This window comes from Lissotriton vulgaris, chromosome 12 (assembly GCF_964263255.1).
Source record: "Lissotriton vulgaris chromosome 12, aLisVul1.2, whole genome shotgun sequence".
Classification (NCBI taxonomy): Eukaryota; Metazoa; Chordata; class Amphibia; order Caudata; family Salamandridae; genus Lissotriton; species Lissotriton vulgaris.
In genome coordinates this window covers 740,440,804-740,466,421 of record NC_141700.1, presented here as the reverse complement: position 1 = coordinate 740,466,421, position 25,618 = coordinate 740,440,804, and the positions used below count along the sequence as shown (strand labels likewise).

The following is a 25,618-nucleotide window of genomic DNA, read 5'->3' as shown; positions in this document are numbered from 1 at the left end:
CCCAAATTCAAATCTAGAGGTGTACAAATAGCCATTGTTATTAAATGCAGTATCATGTTTACATTTCAGAAATAAATAGGTTTCCATTTGTCATTCATTTAAATTGATAAAAAAATCATTGAAAGGTGCAGCTGAGTTGTTGGCTCTGGGTACCTTGTGTTGTTGGAGAACATACAAATCCTGTACATCCCTGTGACCAGAAGGGTCTAGCAGACGTAACAGTGTATTGGTTTTGGAAATCAGCCATCATGCCAAGAAGTTACAGTTGGAAATTCTGGTCACAAATGGTTGTTTTTCTCATTAATTGTCTTTCTTTTTTATTTCTACGGTTTGGAGCATATGTACAAGAAATTGGCGGAGTGAGGCATTAGCTATCATGGCTTAATGCCTCACTCCACCACTTTAGAAATGCAAGGCTGTACCATATTTACAAGGATATGGTGCAGCCTTGCGTTTCCCCCTGCGCTGGCGCTACACTTAGCAGTGTAGCACCAACGCAGGCACCCTTGCACCATAGTGCAAGGGTGTGTACGTGTAGGCGAGAATTGTTTATGTGTTCGAAGGTGACCCTTCCTGCACATAAACAATCTTTAAATGCTGTTTTGTCAGTTCTATGTGTGCTTAATGCAGCACACATGGAAGTTACAAAATGTAATTTTTGTAAGGATTGTTTATGTCGAGAAGAGCCACCTTCATATACATAAACAATCCAAGGCGTTTTGCTTTTTCCATGTGTGTTGCACAGGGCAGCACACATGGAAAAAGATAAATTCAGGAGAAATAAAGCATTTCACCTCGTTTCACCAACTTAAGACCGGGTTTTTCCTAGTCTTTATTTTTTGCGCTGCCTCCTATTAATCCTGTTCTTGTAAATAGGGGGCAGCGACAAAGACAGTGGGCGTTACGGTGGAACGCCCACCGCAACACCCACTGCCTACCCCTTTCACTCTAAGCATAGCGTGAAAAGGGGTCTTATTTACCAGGGAGCATTACGCCACGTTAAGTGGCTTAATGCTGCCTTGTAAATAAATTGAAGCTCCTATTGCCACGGAAATGTCACTAAAGGAGATGTTTCCGTGAAGGTAGGTGATTGTACATATCTCCCTTTGTTTCTTCGGCAAAGCCTTGAGTTAATTTTGCAGATGACCCCTTGCTGAATCACAAATGTTGTCTATTTTTCAATTTTTTTATCTTTGTGGGATCAGCCATGGATTTTGCACCTGTTTTAGGTTGAAATGTACTACCTCTTTGAAAAACAAAAAATCTGTGGATTTTTTTTTCATACAGCTGTGCTTGTTGCTGTAAGCTTGAAAAATGGTAGTCCAAGCACTGGAAAGCCGTTTTAAGGTGCAATTCTTAGGAACAATATGTGTGCTTCATTTGGCAGTACTATTTTCACTCTTCATGCCAAAAAATCTATATATAGTACTATTTTGGCTATTTTCCTGTTACAAAGTTATTGTGGTGTAAGCATGAATAGAAAATAAAATAAAGGAGGAAAAATCTTACCAGCCAAGGGGTTAAGGACTTTATTCCTTTGAGATGTCCTTACATTTAGACACATTTAAGAGGACATTGCACAGAAACAGGCAAAGAAATGCATGCAAAATGGACAAGTATGGATACTTTCACAAATAATTGGGCAATGAAGGACTAGATAAATAGAAGATAAAACATGTGGAAATCAGTGAAAGTCCACTTCTAAGGTTAAACCATGCCTAAAACGGAAATGTTACAAGAAAAAGCAATTCAGAAAACTTAGGGCCAGATTTAGAGTTTGGCAGACCTGGTATTTGGTCACAAACATGAGAGAGTGCCTTGTCCGCTAAACTCTCTTTCCACCCACCCTATTGTAAGTTTAGCGGACCACTAGTTTCTGTTGCCAGTGCCCCTGGCGGCTTCTTTAAATAAAGCTTACTTTAAATGGCTGATGATGTGCTGGCTGTTGGAGTAGAAGCATCACACAACTCACGCCATTGAGGGTGACTGTCTGATGTCATTTTATTGTTCTCTCTCCGCCACCGAAAACTTGTCAACGATGATCAGAAAAATTAAAATGATGCCTAAACCCAGGTAACAAAACTAGATATAGGGGTTATTAGTTATTTGCTTTTCAAAAACAAAAAGCTTGGTGGATGGCCATTTATCAAGCACTAGGGGCCCGATGTAGGTGAAATAGATTTACCGATTTTCAATTACCGAATTTTACCGATTCGGTAATTAAAAATCGGTAAATCTATGGGGTGGACATGTAGGTATTCCAGATGTGCTGGAATACCCAATCGGATGAGTTCGGTATTTACCGATTCGGTAAATACCGAATCGGTAATGCCCATTCATTCCTATGGGCTTTGAAGCCCATAGGAATGAATGGGCATTACCGATTCGATATTTACCGAATCGGTAAATACCGAATTTCACAAGGGTGCAGGGGGTGTCACTTTGACACCCTCTGCCACCCCCAAAACAGGCTCGGGTGCCATGTGGCAGGCATACATGTCCTAAGGGCAGGTCTGCCTGTCACATGGCATAGGTGTGCATGCACACATGTGCATGCACACCGGAATCGGTATTTTACCATCAAATAGGATTTGATGGTAAAATACCGATTCGGTAAGGCCTTTGGGACTCTGAAGAGTCCCACCTACATCTGGGTGGCTCACATTCGGTAAATAACCGATTTTTTATTTTACCGAATCGGTAAAATTACCGAATCGGTAATTTTACTGATTCGGTAAAATAATGCCCCCTACACAGCGATCAACTATTTACCGATCGGTAACGGCCGAAAATAACGATTTTCGGCCGTTACCGACCGACCTACATCTGGCCCTTGGTACCTTCAGAATAACCGCTGTGACGGCGGTTCTTCTGAAAGCATATTGATCACTGCAAGCTGGCAGTGATTTCTATATATGTTGGTTCATTGTTCATCATGGTGGATGTGATGTCCTTGTATGAAATGACTATCTTTTTTGTGGTGAACCCCAATATACTCTCACTATTTGTTGTTGCTAGCTACAGAACTCTGTGCACTTTGCCCCTACTAACCATTAGAAAAGTACCTGTGCTATCACATTAACCATGGTGGAATTGACATCATCCTAATAGTAATATTTAACTTAGCTATAAACTCCTACTATACGTCACACAGTGTACCCAGGGCCTGTAAATTAAATGGCACTAGTAGACTGCAGCACGTATTGTGCCACTCACTACCATGGCAGTGCAAACATGGCTTAAGGCCTACAATTTTAGCTTGAATGTAGCTATTTGATCTGTCACAATAAGCCCTTTTGAAAGGTACAAACCTCCCTTTTAAATAATAACAATCCTCCCCTATGCAGGCCTTGTCACCCACAAGGTAGGGCTCATGGTATGTAAAAGTAGCAAATGTAGATATGTAATCCTAGCATGTCCTTATAGTGACTAGCATCCAAAAGCAATTTTTCAGTGTGGTAGGCCTAGATCTCCTATGTAGAAAAGCAAAGTAAAGATACAAAAACCTAACACTGTATCTCCGGAATGTGACCAGCTAGGAAAACAATTAAACCATGATTCTAAAAGTTATTACAATTAAATTGTGAATGTATTTTGAGCAAGAGTAACTTTTAGAAAGGTATAGTTTTCCTTCCTGAAATTTTAAGTTTTTTTTTTTTAATTAGCATCAAAAATCATTAAATGTCAACCGCTGTCAACTGGTTTGCAGTAGCCCAGTATTGCAAGTTGGATACAGCAAGCATGTTCAACAGAAGTTTTACCACCAGGAATGGCAGTCCAAAATCTACAGCAGGGCAAGGCAGCAGGCTGTGGTGCTGATTAATGTTCCACGAGATCGGATAGTCATTGCACAACGTCTTGGTGAAGCTACTGATTTTTAGCAGGAAAGCTTTGCAAGAAAGAAGTTAGAATTTCACAACCAAAGAAGGTGGATCTTTTTGGCACCTTTGCTCAGTGAAGATTACTTCTTTTGCACTCAGGCACTTTTTTTGGAGTTTGATTTCTTCCAGCAGGGAATGGTTGCAGGCTCTAGCTGAAGAGGACTCCATGAGACTGGATACCACCTCTACGTCGACCTACTGATTTTGATTTTCAGCTGTGGAAAATATTTAAGCAAGAGAAATGTGAATCTCCAGAACAGCATCAACACACCTTGGTGAGATCTGCTTGCCAATGTTGCCCCTGTCCTCCAGAGGTCTTGGAGCCAAAAGGTTTCTATGTCCCCAGTTTTCAGTATTGGTAGGACAAGTGCTGCCAGACACAGACAAGGGTTCCAGGTTCTCAGTACAGCACTTGGGGGTCAGTACTCACTCCAGCAGAGCCCATGGCAGAGTCCAGGTCAGTCCCAGTAGGAACTGGCCAGCTGGGCATTTGCAGGAAAGGCCTCCTGTGACCTGTTGTGTCTCTGTAGCTTGAACAGGAGATCAGCCTTATTAAACTTAGGGTCCACTTCTTTGTCAAGGGTACAAGCGAGAGGGGGTTGATTGCTTGTTCAGTCCTCTTCTGAACTTCCTCAGGTCCACTAAAATTCTGCACATTTATGCCTGGCACCAGCCAATAGGTGTAGGTTACTGCTGGCTCCTCCCTACTCATTGGACTAAAAGTTGACCAGTGCTACCCTACCCACCTTTTCAGCATTTCCTGTGTGCCCTATAGCAAATAATTCCACATTACCCCTCTCTGCAAAATCCAAGCTGATGAAACCTTTCTCTGTTTGTGCAGAGTCTATGCTCCCACCCACATGTGTGTCTGGGGAACTGAGCAACCTGTCCTATGTGGTCACTTCAAACCAATTCTTGGGCAGGTCCCTCCCCTGTGGTCCTATGCAGGTGTCACCTTATAACATGGGAGACCCCTTGAAGTTAATTATGTTCCTGGGCACAGGCCAAATGTTCATCCTGCGAGAAATTCAGAAATACCTCCCCACATCCAAACCTTTGTCTTCTACTCCGGAAGCTGTTTTCACACCTCATTCAGGGTTGAACACTAAGATGGCTGCATCTGAAGTCTAGTATTCAGAAATGAATGTTGTAGCCATTTCTTAGCCGAAGATAACAATATTAAACTTAATATTGCATCCCAATACTTTTCTATGGAATATCCAGCCTTGCTACAGTAAACATAGGCTTTGGACCTTTTCACTGTACAGACATGTGTAGCAATACATGTATACATGTCACGTCTTTAAATTCCATGCATACTACCTTAAGCTCAATAAGACCTACTTGGGATGCCATATTAATATTTAAAAGAAAGGTTTAGACCAGTAAATAGGGTTTAGTTGAGTGGTAGAAATGTACCTTAAATTCAGATTTAGTCAGGCTACAATGGTAGACCTGAAAACCTATATTACACTATCACTGTAGCAAATGGCACAATAGGTGCTGCAGTTGACAAGTCACATTTAACTTATGAACCATGAGTACCCTTTGTACCATAAACAAGAGTCTTATAGTTAACTTCACTATACGAGTTACGATTAGAGCACAGGTACTTTCCTACTGGTTAGCAGGGATAAAGTGCACAAAGTTCTTCAGCCAGCAAAACACTTAAGGGAAAAATTGGGGATACACCACACAAAAGATAATCATTACCTACAATGAGGATAAAGTCAAAAAGGTTTATTGCATAATTAATTAAAATTATTACAATTTTCACATAAAAATAGTAGTACAGAATTTAATTAATTTTACTAAAATTGTTACCGCTCCACGGCTAGGAAATAGTATAAAATAATATTTAAAACTTTGATCCAGAGCAACTCCACCCATCACATGGTCTCAGTCTGTTATTACAGGTTAAGATTTCCTTGACAATCCCTGGAGTTAGGGTGGCCACAATGTCCCGCCTCCTCGGCCTTCCCCCTGTTTGGTTTGACCCAGACGTTTTTTCACCTCTGCCAGGAATTTGATTCCCCGGCATGCCAGAATTATAGAACTACCTCCCAACCAACTTGTTACAGCTTGTCTACAGGAACGGATCTTTAGCTCGTTAAAGATGGATTTCAGAAGTCGTTGCCTCTATGCCATGAATGCCGGACATACACAAAGAAAATGGGCCAAGGTTTCTGTTTTGTAGCCACATAGACATTGCTCCGTCTGGTGGGTATCTTTCCAGGATGGTAGTAGATCCTTCGAGATGTGCATACCCATCCTGTACTCTATAAATGCTCTTTTTAGATACTCGCTGAAATGGGAAGTTAAGTAAGCGTGTGGTTTACCTGCTGTAAAAGAGTTGATGATGGTCCAGCCGTGCCGACGTTTTGTGAGTATGTATTTATCTTCTTGAAAGGATTTCCTTTTTGCTGCCACTTTGGCCGATCTACTTAGGCCTGCTTAGTCCATCCCGGATTCCCATGCTGATTCCAGCTCCAACTCTTTCAAACAGGATTTCAAATACTTTCCCCAGGTGCACGGGGTTACGGTGTCCCCATGATTTTTATTTTCCTCCCAATTTAGCCAGTCCATTGTATCTGGGTCTGCAGATCTAAGTTTGTAACAGAGTTTCACGAAGCCGCTCATGCTCCGGAATTTCAGATTTTTCAGTCCAAATTCGAGCCTGACTTGCGACGCTGAGGCAGATTTTGGAAGATTAAAAACAGCTTTATACGTTTTGATTTGTAGATCATTTAATAGGACGGCTTCCTTGCCACACCAAGTAACCAGACCGTAGGATAGGGTGGGTAAAATTTGGGCCGCCATAACTTTTAACAGGTGCTTATAATTCGGGCAGTCCATTTTTACTTTTAGTAAACGGTAAGCGAAAATTAAGGATTGGGTTTTTGCTTGTATTGCTGTTTTGTGCTCCGTATGTTTCGCTCCTTGTGATATTATTATTCCAAGGTACTTGTATGACCCTTGTTCTTCCACCTTTGCACCGTTTGCCATCCAGTTATACTTAAGCTTATGTGGATCGACTAGACGGACCACTTTTGTTTTTTCTTTGTTTATTTCCAGCCCTTCCTGCTTCAAATATGCTGTTAATTTGTTTAGTGCTCTTTGTAAGCTGATTGGCGTTTTACTCAACAATACGATGTCATCTGCATATTGTAGACAAGGAATTCGATTGTTAGCCAATGATGGTGGGTGAACTTCAGCCGACTCCAGCACACTAGAGAGATTGGAGAGGAAGAGATTAAAAAGGGTAGGGGCTAAAACGCAGCCTTGTTTTAGACCTTGGTGTGTTGATATACTTGTTGTTGTACAGCCTTCATTTCCCAGTTTCACTCTTGCCCAGGTGTTTTTATATAGTACTTTTATTGCCTTTACTAATTGGCTCGGCACACCCCAGTTCTTTAATTTTCCCCACAGGTGCTCTCTGTTGACCTGGTCGAATGCAGATTTGATATCGACAAAGCAGGCATACAGACATGCTCCCTTTGCTACCGCTCTGTCCATTAATAATGACAGGGAGGTCAGGTTTGTTATTGTTCCCATTCTTCGCCTGAAGCCTGTTTGAAACTGGGGAATTATATTTGTGTCTCCTATTCAGTCTTGTAGGTTTGATAGAATGCAAGAGGCGTAGAGCTTAGCCTCCACATCTATTAAAGATATCAGCCTATAGTTTGCTGGGTTGCGATGGTCACCATGCTTAAATATATGAGGAATAATATTACCCTTCCACAAGGCAGGAACCTCGGCTTATTTGTAAATGTGGTTAAAAAGTGGCGTTAGGGTCTCTGCCCGAAAGGCCGGATCATATTTGAAGATTGCGTTTGGCAGCCCGTTCGGGCCTGCTGCACCTTCTGACTTCAGTCTTGATATTATGTTGCTCAATTCGTCTCTGGTGGTTAAATCGAGAAATTCGGTAGGCTCTTTTGCATCCTCCTCCGACTCTAAGCCTTTAATTTCCTTCTTCTTTCTTCCCTTTATGTTCTCCTCGTTTGCATTTTTTGCCCGTAAGCCATTCACGAGGCCTGAGGCTGTGTCACAATATAAAGTTTGCACATGCAGGGCCCAAGAATCAGCACCGACCCCTGCTTCCTGATGAAGTTTTGATCCTTTGTTTAGATCGTTAATAATTCCCCAAAATTCTTGACTGTTAGGAAGTTTTCCTGCGCTTAGAAGTTTGTTCCAGAGCATTTCCTTGTAGGAGGACTTCACGACCCTCAGTGACTTCCTGTAAATGCTCCTAGCTTCCTTCAGGTTACCTTTGGTTACCTTTAACCCCTGTTTTTTTTAGGAAGGCAAGTGCTCGGACCTCTTTAGCAACCTTTATTTTTTTTGTTCTTAATTCCGTATTAAACCAGGGCTCCTTCTTGAAGTTTGAATTACCCTGTTTCCCTGGAGTTGCAGGAAACTTTTGAAGTAGGTCCAGAATCATTTGCTCCCAGTTGCTTACAAGATCTTCATCTTTTTGGGGCCCTACCCTTCTCTGCGCCATTTAAAATTTTTTAAGTTGAACTTTGAGGGATGATGTAAAAGGGAGGTCATTTTCGGCGCCAGAGTGGGCGCAGTATTCAATCTTGTTATTTGGGGGAAGTGATCACTTTCTGCACGTTGATCGATATAAATGCATCAATGCGTGGGATTAGCTTGTCACTTACTATGGTGTAGTCTATTGTTGAGTGGACCCTGCCACTCAAGTACGTTATGCCTGACGGCCTGTCCCCCTTTGTGTTACCGTTCAGAATCGACAGACCTAGTTCTCTTATACTGGTTGCTAACTTGAGTCCACCACTGGTCGATTACCTCTTTGCTTTTGCACGGTTTTTGCCAATAAGATCGTGGTTGAAGTCCCCGGAGATAAACAGTGGGCATCGCAAATACGTTCTTTGCATCTCTTTTATCAATTATATTAGGCTTGCATGTTTTTCATGTTGCGACTTCCTGTCAGGATGGATATAAACATTGATTATTAAGAGTTGCCACTGTTTAGACCCAAGTGGTGGTGTTTCGGTGATTCTGATCACTTGAGCCCAATTGAAACCCACGTCCAGTATTTCCGATACCCAGTTGTATTTTTGGGCTATGTAGGTAGATAAACCTCCCCGGGGGTGCCCAAAGTTTGAAAATCTTTCTGCCAATATATGGTGGTCTTTGAATCCTGGTATTACTGTGGGGGTTAGTTTCCATGACTCCTGGATCAGGATTACATCTTGTTGCTGGAAGAAGGCTTGTCTGTCGTGGTCGAGTTCCATTTCTTGGAAACCATGTTTCATTCCATGAGCAAAGTAAGAAACTTGGTGATTTGTTTTCGCTCTGCATGTCTTTCCCCGTGTCAGTCGCCGTTGAAAGATTTTGCTCAGAGTTAGGTAGCTTTATTACTCAGGACCGTGGGAACCCAAGCCCAATCCATTCTGTCCAGGCCGTACTGCCTGGTTGTTTGTGCGTTTTCTGTCGGGGGTACCAGATCCCTTGTACTTGATGCTACAGGCAAGGTAGCACGGGCGCCTTGTAAACAGGTGAAGGGAGATCCTTGTTTCCGTTCCCCTTTATTTGGTTACGAGAGCTATTTTGTAAGGGATAGGGATATCTTGGATGTTTATGTCGGACAATGGATATGCCCCATGTTTCGAAGTGAGGTTTTGTGGAATATATCTTTTCTGCAATGGCCTTTGAGGCCCAAGTTGTAACTGTATCCTCAGTGTCCGCGTTGTAACTGTTTTGTTGAAATTCAACAGCTAGAAGGTCCCGAGAAGTTATCTCTCTTAATGCTGATGTTACGTTAAACAATTTTAGAAGGTTACCTCGATTGAGAATATCCTGTGGCTCCTTTGTTGGATATTCGGGAATGAATGTTAATTTGTGATCAGGTGACTCAGGATGATGGGGGAGTTCTTTAGACAGTTGAGTTAAGCCTGCTTTGGTCGATAAAGAATTCTTGGGTTCATTGGAATCGCTCATTAAGGAGAGGATGTGTCGTTCTTGTTCCGTCTTTACAACCTTCGTTGAATTTTTTGTGTTTTGGTTTTGTCCAGTACTGCATCCCTTGGTTGGAAAAGGGATAGATTCCCTTTGGATTAGCGAGCAGCTATGCTCTTTTTCAGAAACTGTGACTCGTATAGGGGTTTGTACGATTTTAGTCTCTGGTGCTGGTAATTCTCCTTGTTTTTTGTTTGAGTTTTTTCCCAATCTTGCAGATGTATACTGCGTGCTGGGGACTATTGAGCCCTGATTGATGTCCGCTTTGGGCTTACTATGTATACCCAGGTTTTCTCCCAGCGCTCGTGTTGAATTTGTTTGCTCGGGGCCTCCGTTACCAGCGATATTTGTAAGCTTTATATTTCCTTGCTGCGGCTTTTGATCTTTCGTTTGCGAGACAGATCTTGTTTCTCTTTGATGACTATGGACTCTGGTCGGTGAGAAACTCATATTGCTATGTTGTTTAGAGGGGATGTTTATAGCTCCCCGACATATACCTCTTTCCCTTGAGGAGATTTGTAGGACCGGCTTATCTGGCGAGTGGGTTAATCCCTCTTCTCCACCTAGCGGTAGGTTCAGCGATGTTGTTTTAATTTCCTGGGGTTTGTTCGTTTTAAAAATCGGGAAGATATTTCCTAGATCTGTATTTTGTTGTTTTTTATACTTTAATCTTGCCTTCCTGGCCTTTTTCCTTTGCCTCTTTGTTGGTTTTTCCTCCCTGGTGGATTTTTGGGTGGACTGTGTTACTTCCAGATCTAAAGCTGGTCTTTCTAGACCTGCTTCCCTTAAGTTTTGTTCTGTATCCGTTAATGGATTTCTGCTTGTGAGCTCATTTCTGTGCTTCCTCTTATCTAATGGCGACTAGTCCGGATTAAGTTCGGTTTCTTTCCTCAACGGACTACGGGATTGTTTTACCTCCCCTAGAATGTCCGTCAGGATGACCGGCAGGCTTGCTAACTTTTCGATTATACTCCCGCATCCACAGTTACACTGTTGTTTGTTAAAGCAAGTGTAGGCATTTAATTTCCCATGATTTGTAAGAAGCAACGATAGTGAGTCCAATTTTGTGTTTATGCATGCAATGTGACCCGCCACTAAGTTAATAAGGTCTATCTGAACCTCCATTTTGTTTGATTGGTAGTTCAGGACCCTTATTGCTTGGTCTAGGGAGCTTAACAGAGACTGAGTCCATGATGTGGATGGCTGATCTTCTTGAAGTTTGCTTGGGTCCTTGAGATCTGAATCCAACGTGTGGCCTGATGAGATAGTAATCGGCGCAGAATGATTAGGATGAAGATGGTTTATTGGCATGATAATACTGTCGTTTATTGTAAGGTTTTGTTGGTCTCTTTTTGCCGCTGGGCAACGCGGAGTGGAAACCACCATGCCAGGTCTCAAGTGGAGGTTGTTAGGACCAGGTTCTGTTCCCAGAGCGCTACCTTGGGTATATATATACTTGGATATTCTCTCCATGAGTTCCTCCAGTTGGGAGTCATTTGAAAAGAAAAGCGGTTTTAGCCATGGGTCCCCTTCATGAGAGGATGCGGAGGATAAATTGCTATGTCTTGCGGTTCCCTCCTTGGGGCCCTTGGAGCCCTTGGGGGCTTTTGTTTCAACCGATTCGGTAGTTGTTACGCTGTTACTCGGGTTCAAACAGATATCCTTTATGAGGGGATCATCCGCGATGTCCTTTAACGCTTCCCCTTCAGTGTATTCTTTTGCAGCTGAGGGGGTATTAGAATGGTGCACTTGGGCGGTAACAACCACTGATTTTCCCTGGGGTAGAGGACCCGAAAGCTGCGGAGAAGAATGTGACCCTTGTTGATCGCTGATCCCATTCAACTGGCTTTTGGCCAATGGGGAAGGTGCTTTAATTGGGACAATGGGGCTTAGCAGTTTGCAAGCCTCGGCTGTTGGTGCGTAAATCGCAGCAAATGGATCCTTTAAATAAAAGAATTTTAAGAGACCAGATTTTCGTGTGGTGTTCAATGTTGGTTCTGGAGTTGGTGCTGAAACCAACCTCTCCCTTGGACTCAACAGGACCCCTGTCAATTTATCTTCTGCGTTTGACTTCCTCGGTTTTTTTTGGGTCTTTTTGCTTTCCGCAGGTTGTCGCATTTTCCCAGATCTCATTTCCAGTATGAGATTTTCACGATGCTTTTAATCCTGCTTGGTAATCTGGGCGTGACAGTTTTTTTTTTTTTTTTTTTAATATTTGTTATTTGTCCCTCGATTGTAAATTATGGTAATGAAGCAACCTAGTGGAGGCCTTTGTTTAAGGGCAAGCTTTTCAAATGATGTTGTTCTTTTTGCTCCAGTTGCTCCGGGTGCTCCTTACAGCAAGGTTGGCAGGTTAAAAGCAGGAACGGAAGCAGAGGGAGTGCAGATCCCGGTTCCTCAGGCTTGTGCACAGCACCTCTGCTGCTGGTGCTACCGCTTCTAGTGCCTCAGCTACCGCACCTTGTGCGGCTTCTACCCACACTACACACAACCAGCTTCTCCTGCCTTCTAATAAATGGCAGTTAGCAGAGCTAGGCTTGGCGCTTGACGGTCTCTGTAGCAGTAATTGGTAGGCGGGTGCAGCCCGCGATGAACTGGCACCGTGGAGTGATGGTGACTGCTAGGAGGGCAGGTACGTGCTATCCGCGCAAAATTTGACCCGGTAACCACACCTCACCACAAGTCTCACCGCTGGACACGCTGGACCCTATGGTAGCTATTATCCTGGCCCCTGGGTTCCTGGTCACTGGTCACGGGCACATGTCCCAGGTCGCATGTCGAGGCACACGGGGCACAACTGGTCGGGATCTTACCTGGCTGGCTGGGCTGGCCTCTGGTGCCGCTGCTGCTGGTGTACACCGACCGCCTCACAGCCTCTTCGCTGCTCCGCCGCCTATGGTCCTCCGGTCTTACAGACCCGTACTCCGGCGGCCGCGTCAACCCCACTAATCGGCCCTCGAGCCGCCGCGGAGCTGACAACGAGAAAGCGGCGGCGGGGGGGTTTCGGAACTTTTTTCAGGGCCGGTGTCGGAGCCTTCGGGAGCCCTGGATGCCTCGGGCGGCTCCTCCTCGGCAACAGCACAACAGCACAACAGCACAGCAGCACAGCAGCACAGCGTTTGGCGTCTGACGTCACGAACCGCTCTGACCACTCAGCACTCAGCAGTTACAGATTCCCTTGCAATGAGGATAGGAAAACCTGCATTAAGTCATCACTGAATATATCATGCACTTGCATATGTAAAGTTTAACATACATTACTTTTTTCCCATACACTGTCATATGTAGGAAATGTTTCAGACTCACCCAGACATGCAAAAACTACAGCTGTGTGAAAACATAGCAATAATTTACACATTTTTTAACAAATCCCCCAGTAAGGTACTAAAGAACTGGAGCCCTCAATGTGAATGCTATGCAGACGGGAATGCAATTTGTGATGTGAAGTCTATGTACTAATAGGTCACATCACAAATTGGCCATTACAGAAGGTAAAATGAATGCCAATGCCAAAAGAATATTTAGATGGATGCCTTAACAGAACAGCAGACCTCTATTTTCAAATTGAATACATTTATGTGGAAACACACTTTAAAACCTCAGTAGAAGGTTACATTATTGTCTAAGCAGCATTTGTTGAACCTGCTTTTCAAAGAATCTCCATAGGGGATAAACCTTGTCAACCAAACTTAATCACTTTTTATGAAGAAGTAAATACCTGAAATAAACAACCTAAAATGGTATAATAACAGAACAGTTAGTTATTTTCTTTTAAGTATTTGACATGCTATCCCTTGAAAGTATTATATGATTATTCCTAGCGAAGCTTCACTCCTTGATAATTTTCAAGATAAGGTATTTATCCCATACAGTAAGCACAACAGTGCATATCTGTACCACATTATGCAGGAACATTAGGAACATTGCATCCGACAGCTGGAGTGCAAGTGCATAAGTAGTGTCTTATGTCTGTCTGACGTCTTTTCCCATCAAATATTCCTTTGTGTTAATTTCAGGTCTCAACAGAATAATGTAACATTTTGGGAAGAATATACAGGAAACCAATGCAAAACTTGAAGACAAGATGGCGAAGACCTCCATGGTAACCATGTACTTCCCTTTGGTGCTGAGGTAGGCTGGAATAAATGAGAGCCAGACGGTCAGAAAGGCCAGCATGCTGAAGGTAATGAATTTGGCCTCATTGAAGCTGTCCGGCAGTTTTCTAGCCAGGAATGCCATTGCAAAACTTATAGTGGCCAGAAGCCCAAGGTATCCAAGCATGCACCAGAAAGCAACCGTAGACCCTTCATTACATTCATATATTATCTTTCCAGGTTGAGAATGGATGTTATATTCAGAGGAAGGTGGAGAAAGAATCAGCCAAGAGGCACAAAGGAGAACTTGAATGAATGTACAGACAACAATCACTATGTAGGATAGTTGGGGACCAACCCATCTCCTTAAGTCACTGTTGGGTTTTGTGGCATTGAACGCAATGACCACCATAATAGTTTTGGATAAGATGCAAGAAATGCAAAGAGCAAAAGTCATGCCAAAAGCTGCCTGGCGGAGGAGACACTTAACTACAGTTGGATAACCAATGAAGATCAGTGAACAAAGAAAGCATAGAGCAAGAGAACATAGCAGGAGGTAGCTTAGAGAACGGTTATTTGCTTTGACAATGGGGGTGTTCCTATGATGAATAAAGAGTTCCAGAATAGCAAGTGGCATTAGTAGGAAAAAAATGCATATGGCTGTCAGACCGATGCCTAAAGGCTCTTCGTAGGAGAGGAACTCTATGACTTTCAGCATGCAGTTGTCCTGCTTGGCATTTGGCCAATGATCCCACGGACACTTGGAGCATTCAGTTGAGTCTAAGGAAGAAAATTATCAAATAATTGACAGTAATTCAGAAAGAAATTTTACTTGCTTACTTAGGATTTAGTGGCATTATTTACAATTTACTATTTGTGCATCATCTTTATATATTATTGATTCCAAGAGTCATATAATACCCTTGATGGTAATCACTAGGAGTTTTCAAGTACTCTTTATCTTCACAGCCAAACTCACAGTTAACACCAGACACCCTGCCTTCATCATTGTCCACAACATTTACACAAACATTGAAAAGGCATTTTTTATTTGCCTATTACTTTTGACTCAGTGAAAAAATGTGCATACAACTTTGGTAACTTAGCAAACTAGTAGGCCCATCAGTTAATTTTTGTATAGTTGTCATGCAGCTCTTTGTGAACAGTTCTCATTTTAGCTCCCATAGGAAATTTTGTCCATGCCTACAGCCTGCATCACTGAATGGGTTTACTACAAACTAGCCATGGAAATAGAAACTACTTAGAATGTGTGCCTTTGTTGCTTTAGAGTATTTTTTGAGATATTAGACTTTTATCAAATCTGCTGAGCAGACTAACATTTTTGTATATTAGCTGTTTTACATGCTAAGTGATGACTTGCGAATCCTCTGAATCCTATCAATCAAATTAGAATTTTTTATAAGAAATGTAATTGGATGGATTCTTTTCCAAGTATTCTTAAACGTGCATGTTGGCACCTACATACAAGGTTTGTTCTGAGGAATTAAAATGTGGCCGCCAACTTCAGGGCACAGCTCAGAAGTTACCAGAAGCATGCAAAAGTCAAGGGCTGGAAATTAAGCACAACATAAAAAAACTGTAATTTGTGGAATAAGCCACAGTGAAAAAGAGACATATTGTTCTGCCTCAAACATGTCAACCCACATAAATTTTGCAGTTATGACAAACTTCCTTCATCTGTCATGCTTATAACACTAGTTTGCCAATAGTCCAAAACCACAAAAACAGCTAAGACGTTAATAACATGCTGAGCAGTGCACATTTAGGCATATGTTGTGTGCATGGATTACCATAATTAGTAAATGTCACTGATTTAACATATTTAAGCAAGACCCATAACTTATAATTTAACCTTTGTTTTTTTTCAGTATATAAGCTCCAAACATTTGAAATGAGACGTCTCCTTTCAACTGCTAATTACATCACATGACCAAGTGGCTTAAGGAATTGTGGAACATGTAGTCTGATCAATCCCAAGTGGGTGTCAAATTTGTGAAAAATAATAAAACATGTCCTTCGCCCCAGTGGGCTGAAAGTTTGTCATAAAGTTAATTTGTCTCTTGGTCATGTGATGTAATTAGCAATTAAAAGGAGATTTCTCAGTTTCAAAGTTTGGAGTATTTTGTCGTATTTGAGAAGGGTCTGCCTGTGTATAGGGATGTCATCATCGAAACGCATTGGGAATTAGGCCTGGTCCTATAATTGAGGTTGTCATCAACCCGTGGCCTTAATGTGAGTGCCGACTCATGCTGTTGGGCATATTTTGAATTTCTGTTACACGACGGTTCAAGCCTAAAGTAAATTCTAAAATTAAAAATCACAATTAAAACTTAGTTTAAAATTTAAACTATTACTATTTACTACTAATTATAAAGTAATTAAAATGTATTTAATACCTACCCTTTACCCCATTAAAAGTAAAATCAACACACAAGAAAATAAACAACTACCCAAAATAAATATAAAATAATTAACATTAGTTAACTGCTATATATTAATTAATTAAACACAAATTATTTCCCACCATTTACCCCTATAAACACCACAACACACACCTAAAACTAATTACACAATTGCCATAATGTATTGTTAATTAAATCAATTAATTTCAATAACCAAATTATTGTTAATAATTAAAAAAATACTTCCCACCCTTTACCACTATAAAACCCAAATATACACCTAAAATTATTTGTATGTACAATTACCATCATTAATTACCACTTAATAAATTAATATTAACTCACTACCAATTATAAATTCATCAATTAAAAACTAAAATAGTTTTACCCATTACACCTATAAATACCAAAACGCACACACCTAAAATGAATTAATTAATATTGATTAACAACCAATTATTAATTAATTATTAATAAATTACTTTACACATTTAACACTAAAACATCTCAATTAAATAAATATTTGTAAATAAAAAGGAATAACATTAATCTCAATAAATAAATTACTTTCCACCCTATTCCCCTATAAACCTACAACCCGCTACGGAACTAAAAAATGCTAAATTCAAATAAAAAAGATATAATAACTACTAAAAATATAACACATATATCAAAAAATATAAACAATTCTTATACAAAAAAATACACATCACATACATTTAATATATATACTAAAATAAAGAACATTATTTAAAAAATCGATATTTTTAACAACTATATTTTTGCAAACGATATTAAACACTTCAATATTTTTAAAATCAATATTACTTACCTTAAGTAGATTTTCTTGACCACAGTATTCTTGCTGTTGACATTTTTGACTCCCAATATTTATGACTCAATATTTCTGCCAGTCGATATTATGTCTGCACACCCGAAAAAACACATACATTCACCAGTTAAAGTGATCTCAAGTACCTCATTCCCTAAGGTAAATTTGAGTCTTCACCATGCATAGTCTCCTCATCAATATTTTAATTACAGATTTTGTAGTGATATTATCAATGATGCCAAAGAAGTTGGCATGAGTTATGTAATAAGTGGGGCAATTAGCAGTGCGTGGAGGGGGGGCAAGATATATTTACCTTAGAGCACAATTTATAGTTGCCCGAGATAACTAAAACTAGTACATTTCTGTTGTTTTAAGAATTTTAAAAGTTATGTTGAACATTTTACCTAACTATAATGTATACTGCGCCACAACCAACACTCTACTGTACTCTATACAACTCCACTCTACAACGCTCTACTACACTCTATGGGGCCCATTAGGATGGTGGGCGGATTGCCCACGCCAGGCTGGCGGTAGCCACCGCCAGCCTGGCGGGGGCAATCCGCCCGCCATCCTAACCAGAATGCCCCAGCCATATTAGCATGGCTGGGGGATCCGCGGTGGATGGAAAGACCGTCCGCCGCTTTTCCAACCGGTCTCCTTGCGACCGTGGCGGAAAAGGTTTAATATGGTGGCGGTGTCTATCAGACACCGCCAGCCATATTAGTATGGGCTGCAACTGATGCCTTTCCGTGGCAGCATACGGTCTTCACTTTGGGGAGCCCCCTGCGGGCCCCTGGAGTGAAGGTGAGGTGGGGGGTGCACATGGGGGGTACCACAGGTACCCCCCAGCATTTGCATACACAAAGCGGCAGGCACCATGCGGTGCCTGCCGCTTAGTGTATGTAAAGTACACCGCACATCACAATGTTAAAAATGCAGGATGCGCCCGCCACTATGGCGGGCGCATTCTAATTAACCCTGGGTGAAGCACTACGCTACGCTCATGTAGTTGGCAAAGTTTGCGCAACTTCGCACTACGCGAGCTGCACATAGCACAGTGCGAACACGCGTAGTGCAGCGTAGCGTAGTGCAGCGGTCATTTTTTGCTTGTTCGCGGTCCTTAACGTCATGTTCGCGACCGCGAGCAAGCAAAATGACATCCTGGCGAGATTCTCAACGCGGGCAGGTCAGGTTTCTCATTGCGAGTGGTTGCACATGCTCGCAACCGCTCGCGATGAGAAACTACCAGTTTGCGTTGAGAAAGCTGCCGCTCGAGTAAAAATCTACTCGAGCAGCAGAAACTTACAGCTCGCACTGTGCAAGATGCCGTTTTCAATGATTACACAGTGCCGGATGCTTGTTCACACTGTGCATTCATTGAAAACGCATCTTGCACAGTGCGAACATGCTACTACGCAGCTCGCGTAGTGCTACGTGAAGTTCGCGTAGTGCGAAGTGCACTTCGCGTAGCGCTACTTCGCAAACTACGCCCACCCTTAATCCTAATACCCCCCACGGGACCCCCGCCCTTATGGCGGGCGGTCCCAAGTACCATGAGGATGGCAAAGTCCACCCGCCATCCTAATAGACCCCTATGTGACTTTACGGCACAGTAGTATACTGTATACCCATACACTACTCTACAAAACACCTTACTCCACTCTAGGACCCCAATTATGATGGCGGACAGAAAAGCCTTCCGACCACCATGGTTTCAGAAACAATCCCCACTCATGACCCGCAGCATTACCATTGCTCAAATTAAGATGTGATGTACACAAAATCAGACCGCGGCGGACGGATGTCACAAAAAACCTTCAACCACGGTTGGAAAAGCTGCAAATCCGACTGCGGCGGACGGGGAAATCTGCTCAACGGTTGAAAAGGCCGCTCCTGCTGCGGCATGACCGCACGGATAATTACAAGGAAAATGCGGTGCTGGCAGGCCCAGCACTACTTCTGACCGCCGCGCATGCACATAGGCCAAATGAATGGCAGACTTAACCAACTTCACAGCAATGCCCAAAGTGTGCCTGTACGTCCTGCCGCCCTCAATCACAACACACATGCCACAATGATACACCTCAACTTGCTCCTGGTAAGGAAAGCCATGCACAGCATGGCAGAGACATCTAGAGGTCATCACTCATGTGGACACACCCACATACCACAGTATAAAACCAACCCCTTCCTGGACCATTGACTCACACTGCTCAACATCACACCACCTATCTTCACACAACACCACTTTCACCCTCACACCTCACACACCACATATCTCCACCGCTACCTTGCACCCTGCACCCTCATTCATTTGCACATTGCCCCCTCAGAAAATGCCCAAATTCACCGACTCAGAGTTGAAAGTGATGGTAGACGAGATAATCAGGGTAGAGCCACATTTGTTTGGGCACCTGGTCCAACACACTCCACTTTCATGCAAAAATCCCATTTGGGCAAGGATCCACAGCAAAGTCAATGCCGTCGGGATCACCCTACGCACTGTGTGTGACATCAGGTAGCGGTGGCTCAACCTCAAGGGCTGGATCGAGCATCGAGCCCAGAGGAACCACGTGGCAGCCCAAAGAACTGGTGGAGGCCCTCCCATTCCACCACTAACCTTTACCGAATGGGAGGAGAGGGTGCTCCCATCACACTGCAATGTACTATTGTGCACAACCAGTGAGCCTCAATCGCCAGCCGACATCAAACTCATGTGGAATGCATGATTTCAATATGAATGGATCCCAAAGTTAGCATTTCCTTACTCAACTTCACCTCACAGGTAGATAGTCAGCTCATGCACCCTGGCCTCCCTCGCAAACAGCATGACCAGCCCTCCTCACCCCACAGTCATGTGTCAGCTAACTCTGTCGAGAGTGCTGCCTAACAGGTAGGTAGCCATCTCACTGTGGAGGGGGTTGTTGGGCCCTTACAGCAAAACCACAACTCCCAAAAGGCCCTCTGTCTTCCTTCACAGACAGCATGAAGCCAAATGACCCCCACATCCCACACTTGGTAGCTACTCTGGAAACCCCCATAAGTTGTAGGCAGTGCACATACAGCTAATATCATCGAGAGGCCACATGTTTCATAGTGTCAGTGAGGAAATTACCTGTAACTGCAAAGCAAAGTACAAGAACGCGATCACAAAAAGCCAATGTGCAAGTCCCATTGCCTCAAAGCAGAAAGACTCTGGTCAACACAGCACATGCATGGAAACTCTGTCAAACCTCACAAACCACAGGATGCAAGTACAAAAAGCATAACACAAATCATGAAGTTGCAGCATAGTAATCAGATACTCATACAAAAGACACAAATGTCCAAGCATGTACTGAATTGATGAGCAACAAGTTGGTACCAGAGGACATGTCCCTGGAAATACCATATTTGTACAGAGGAATTTGTTTCTTAAGCCAGGTCACATGGCTAACAAGCAATGTATGTACCTCCACATCACATTTGACTGCTGACAAACTGTTATGAATGCATAGTAATGCCAAGGTAAAAAGTAAGGCCATCTCAAATTAAATGTGCTAAACATGAACATCAAAGCTGTGCTGTGTAATGAATATGCTGACAATATAACCTCTCTTCAACAGGTGATTCGCTAGCAACAGCAGGCAACCTTACCATGGGCGAGCCCGGCCAGTCTCCCCCCAGGAAGGTGAACCCTCGTATGCAGACTCCCTGGTCTTTTCGGATGAGGAGGACCGACCTGGCCCCTCCAGCGTGCCCAGGACAACTCAGTCTCTGGCCCTCACTGTCCCCACCATCACCACCATGACTCCCACAACAGCTGCACACCCAACACAGACCCCTGCAGCAACGACCTGTGTGGAAGCCACCTCCACCCTCACCACCGCTGCCCCCAACACTGTCCCTTTGCCAGCACTTGTGAATACCACCAGGCAGACCGGGGATGCTGGGGACGGTGTGCGGTGGCAGCGCCTGGCACCGCCACAGGTCTGTGGAAACAGAGCAGGTGGGAGGTCAACTGGGGGACAGCCATAGGAGGACAATGAGACTGAGTCCCTGGAAACCATACTAACTGTCCTAGGTTAGCTTTTTGTGACTGCCCCTCAGCCTGCCCTCCATGGGCTGTGTGTTGCCCCCTTCTTCCTGCCCCTGTGGTATGTTGTGCTTCCCGCTGTACTTCCCTCCTAGGTCAGCTTGCTGCCTCTGGCCCTCCGGCCTGCCCCCATTATCTGTGCTCTGCCCCTGACCCCTCACACCTGCCCTCTATGGCCTGTTTTGCCTCCTCTGCCCCTCCCTGCTGACCTCCAAGGTCAGCTGGCTGCTCCTAATCCCAGTGCTTGCCCTCTATGGTCCTTGTGCTGACCTCTCCCACCTGCCCTCCATAGTCCATTGTATGCTAAAGCATACTTCAATAAGTGTGCAGGTACAATGGGCTTGTGTTTCAACAAGCAGTCGCTCACACATCAGCCCCGAGTCCTTCGAATTCCAGGTGCCTTGACCGTCCAGCACGAATTAGTCACTACTGCACACAGCACTCCCACTTTTTTCCGGGAAACTGACACTGAAATAATCAAAAGCCTCTGATACTGAAGGTCATTGCACACTTTTTTCAAACTTGTGGGCTCTGGCCTTGTCCCTTCATTTCATGCAATTGTTGGAGTACTACCAGGTGTTATTCCTCCAATTTTTAGACTGCATTCAGCGGTTTGATATCCCTACTTGTGGCCGTACAGCTGAGTGCTCTCACTCCATGTCTGTCCATCCTATGGTCAAGGTGAACCCCGGTCAGTTGCAACTGTACAGTGACCGCATGCAGCTTCTCTTTGGATGTGTCCTATTAGCTGTGCTATGCATAAGTTATAGGCTAACCTTCCGCTATGCCTATTTCACCTGCGTGCAACCTGTGTTCTACTGTCACCGATGCGTCTTTCACTGGGCCATGGATGTCTGCCTTTCCAACACATCCTTTACTGCCCTGGATCATGAGCTCTGGGTGAGCTCTTTGTTGGTCCATGACAAGGACTGCTTCGGTGATACATGTTTGTGGGATGCTTTTCAATGTGTCAGACAAGCTGCCAGCTGTGCCTGTGCATTTGCGCAACGGCTCCTGTGCCATGCCTACATCGAACCTCTCCCAGGTTGCCATGGGATGCTCCTTTCATCCTTGCAGTGCGAGAACCACATCTGTTCCTTCATATTGCTGGATTGGATGGCTGTCCTTTTTGCTGAAGATGATTTGGATCGTCTTTTGGAACTGACTGCCTTCGAAGCTGCCTGTGTCTTTTTGGATTCATAACTACTTAACAGCAACAGGAACTATTTGTGACTAATTCTATATCCTTTTACTGTTTTTAATGCCTACTGACAGGAATTGTCATTCAGCTCTCTGACTTTTGCCCTGTCTGCATTAGCTTTGACTCTGCTGACCTCTGCTGTTTGTTTCACTTGGTACCATAGACCTGAGCAAGGGGAGGCTGTCATCTGACCGTCATGGACATTGTCGACTGGCAAGAGCTCGGCTTCCATCATGCAGGTGTAGCGCACATAATTTACATGACGTATTTGTTTTGCAAGTACCTTAGTATATGTCTGTCACATGAGAGGTGTCCGCAGAACTTGTTCTCTGTGCGGCCAAGGAGTACTACCTGAACATTCTGTCAGTGGTCGGAGAACATTGTCAGTTGTCATTCTGTTCTGGTCAGGCCCTAGCACCCCGACTCAACAAAGTGACACAGCTGCTAGAGGACATGGGTGCCTTTTAGAAGTCATGGTCAGGTGGGCTAGTTGCCCCACACTTGGAGAGTAATCCACCCAGTGATGAGAGCAACACAACACATGTGATGAACAGTTCACCGTGTATTGGCTGAGGAATGGGGTCTGCTGACCAAGCCCATAGACCCGGGACATCTCATACAACTCCTGCCAGCAAGGGGTGGGGGATATGCTTGTGGGTCTTCCTCCAGAGGGATTATTGATATGACATCTTGCTTCATCTGATATGGATGTGTCACTATGGTTTTTGTACTCATGCATTATCAACTAGTGGTGGCATGTATGTTGCATGTTTTGACAACATAGTAAACAATGCACATTTCAAAACGTTTCTTGTCTTCAACTTATCTACTTGTGTACAGGCGCTTGAATACCTCTGAGTGAGTAGGCGAGCTAGTGAGGCACTATAGCAATTGGGCCCTGTGCTTCTGGGTGCTTCTGGGTGCTCAGTCCCTGCCTGCCCAAGTTCTCTAATCCTGTGCTTAGTCCTGTATGTGTACAAAATGCCAGCGACTATTCTCAAAGTTTTTGAGACAACAGCAAGGCACACAGACACAGTCATAGTCACTTTTTGTTAATGATTGGGATACCCAGAGTCACCTAGTTGTGAGACATACAGTTTAATCTGAATATGTGAGGTGAGCAGCATGCTACACATACATCACAATCATTTGTGTTATGGTGCTGTTCCGCAAGATGTAGGGGTCATGTGCCGATCCAGGATACTTTGCATACATATGTGAGATTCTCTGATCTGCCTAGCATACCACTTCCCCGTTGATGGAGTGGTAGTGTTTGTGGGTCCTATAGATGTGTTCACTTGCCTGTGGTGGACTAGGGCAATATGGGTACCATTAATGGCTCCCACAACATTTATAATGCCTCCCAGGTCATAGAACTCCCCCTTCACAGCTGCCAATTCATCCCTCCTCTGGAAGTGGATGTGTCTGTCCTTGTACAGCATCAATGATGACAGGACATCACCCAACACCATGCTGAACATAGGCTCTGACATCCCACTGGCACTGGCCACAGTGTACTGGAAAGACCCAGTATCAAGGAAATGCAGTGCAGCCATCGGACAATGCAGCCGGATATGTACTGTTGGGCTTCAAATGGGGCTCCAACTGAGCACATAGGTTTCGTAGTGTGTGGTGATCCAAACAGAATTTCCTGATGATTTTGATGTCCTTCATCATTGCCAGGTCAGGGCCAGGTCGAAAGATGGGTGGGCTCCTCCTACATACTCTGTCAGGGTGCACATCCATGAGATGAGTTAGAGATGAGATGTGGTGAACAGCTTACAAAGACACTCACACAACCTCAATATTGACAGGACTCATGGTCATGTGGAATGCACAAGTGACCTGCATTCTTACATGGTTTGTCTTCACTCACTCGACATACTGACTACTGCAACATCCAAAGAAGTTGATGTGTATGGCATATAGTACACTGCTACATCAAGGATGAGCTGCCCTGTGGTTTGACGGCACAGCACTTGTGTTTCCCAGCAACAGTGCTGAGTTGCATGTAGCTGCTGTCACTGCACGACCGCAAGCTTTAGCCCCACAATACACAACAACATTATGGAATGAAGGCAGTGAGTGTCATCTGGACTATGCAACATGCAATACAGCACGGTGGACAGACACATGTTGACATTATGGAGTCAGTCCTGTGTGAGTGTGATGATTTTGAGTAACAGGCATTGCAAAGGTCACCTGAATGAGGCACAAATGCAAATGGATTGTGTATACATGGTGACATGTCTGACAATGACCGTTGATGTTGGTCAGAGCTTTGTTGGTTTGTTCCTCATGTGCACTCCTATGATATGTGTGAGAACATTTACAGGAAATGGCAGCTAGGCACACTGCACGCCACACCAATATGTGTGTTGGAAGTGCTAGGGATTACAAGTATGTCTGATTTGCAGACAATGGACACCTCTGATTGTCTGCCTACATCGCTGGCTCTTCGCAAGATGAAGCCCTGGCCAAGAGACACCAGTCAGATGTCAAGGGATATACAAGCGATGTTCCCAGGTTGGATGTTTCATTGCACAACATTGGTACAGTGCGAGAGACCTTTGTGCTTTTTGACTCCTTCCCTCATTTCAGTCCATGCTGGCCACGAGTTATGATAATGTATGCAATTTCACTCTCCTTGTCTTGAACATACCATGTGTGGGATGACTTGACTCAACGGTCACACTCTCGCATACCAGCTGGTCACTGTTCTAGTTGTTCTGATGTACTAGCTACTCCCAGAGGGCTGGTGTTCCCCCACCCACAGCCACCCAGCACAGGCATCACTAGACATGTGACCTTGCCAACAAACGGGGCCAGACGCACATGCCCTGGGCCAGTTCTCCTATACATGTACAGTGTCTGTGTGGTTACTTTATATGCATGGGGGCCTAGTGCCCCACAACATTACACATGGGGTGCATCAATCACTTTAGGCAAATGAGTTGTGATGTGTGATGTATGATGTAATTCGCATGGCGCCAATGCAAATGCAGATATGTTCGCATGAGCGGTAGCTGGTATCCGCAGCCATGACATGCATTGACCTCAATTGAATGATGCAGGGTTGCGGTTACAGCTTCCTGCTGCCGCTGTGCGGCACCCACTATGCGAATGA

General features: G+C 43.9%; 1 protein-coding gene across 1 annotated transcript in view; it reads right to left on the bottom strand.

Annotated features, from left to right (window-relative positions):
- Positions 1-13,826: 13,826 nt before the first annotated feature.
- Positions 13,827-25,618, bottom strand: part of LOC147678480 (vomeronasal type-2 receptor 1-like) — a 186,028-nt gene continuing 174,236 nt past the window's right edge. The window contains exon 7 of the mRNA XM_086945657.1: positions 13,827-14,737. Within this exon, the coding sequence (XP_086801783.1) occupies positions 13,827-14,737 (911 nt within the window). The remainder of the gene's footprint in view (positions 14,738-25,618) is intronic.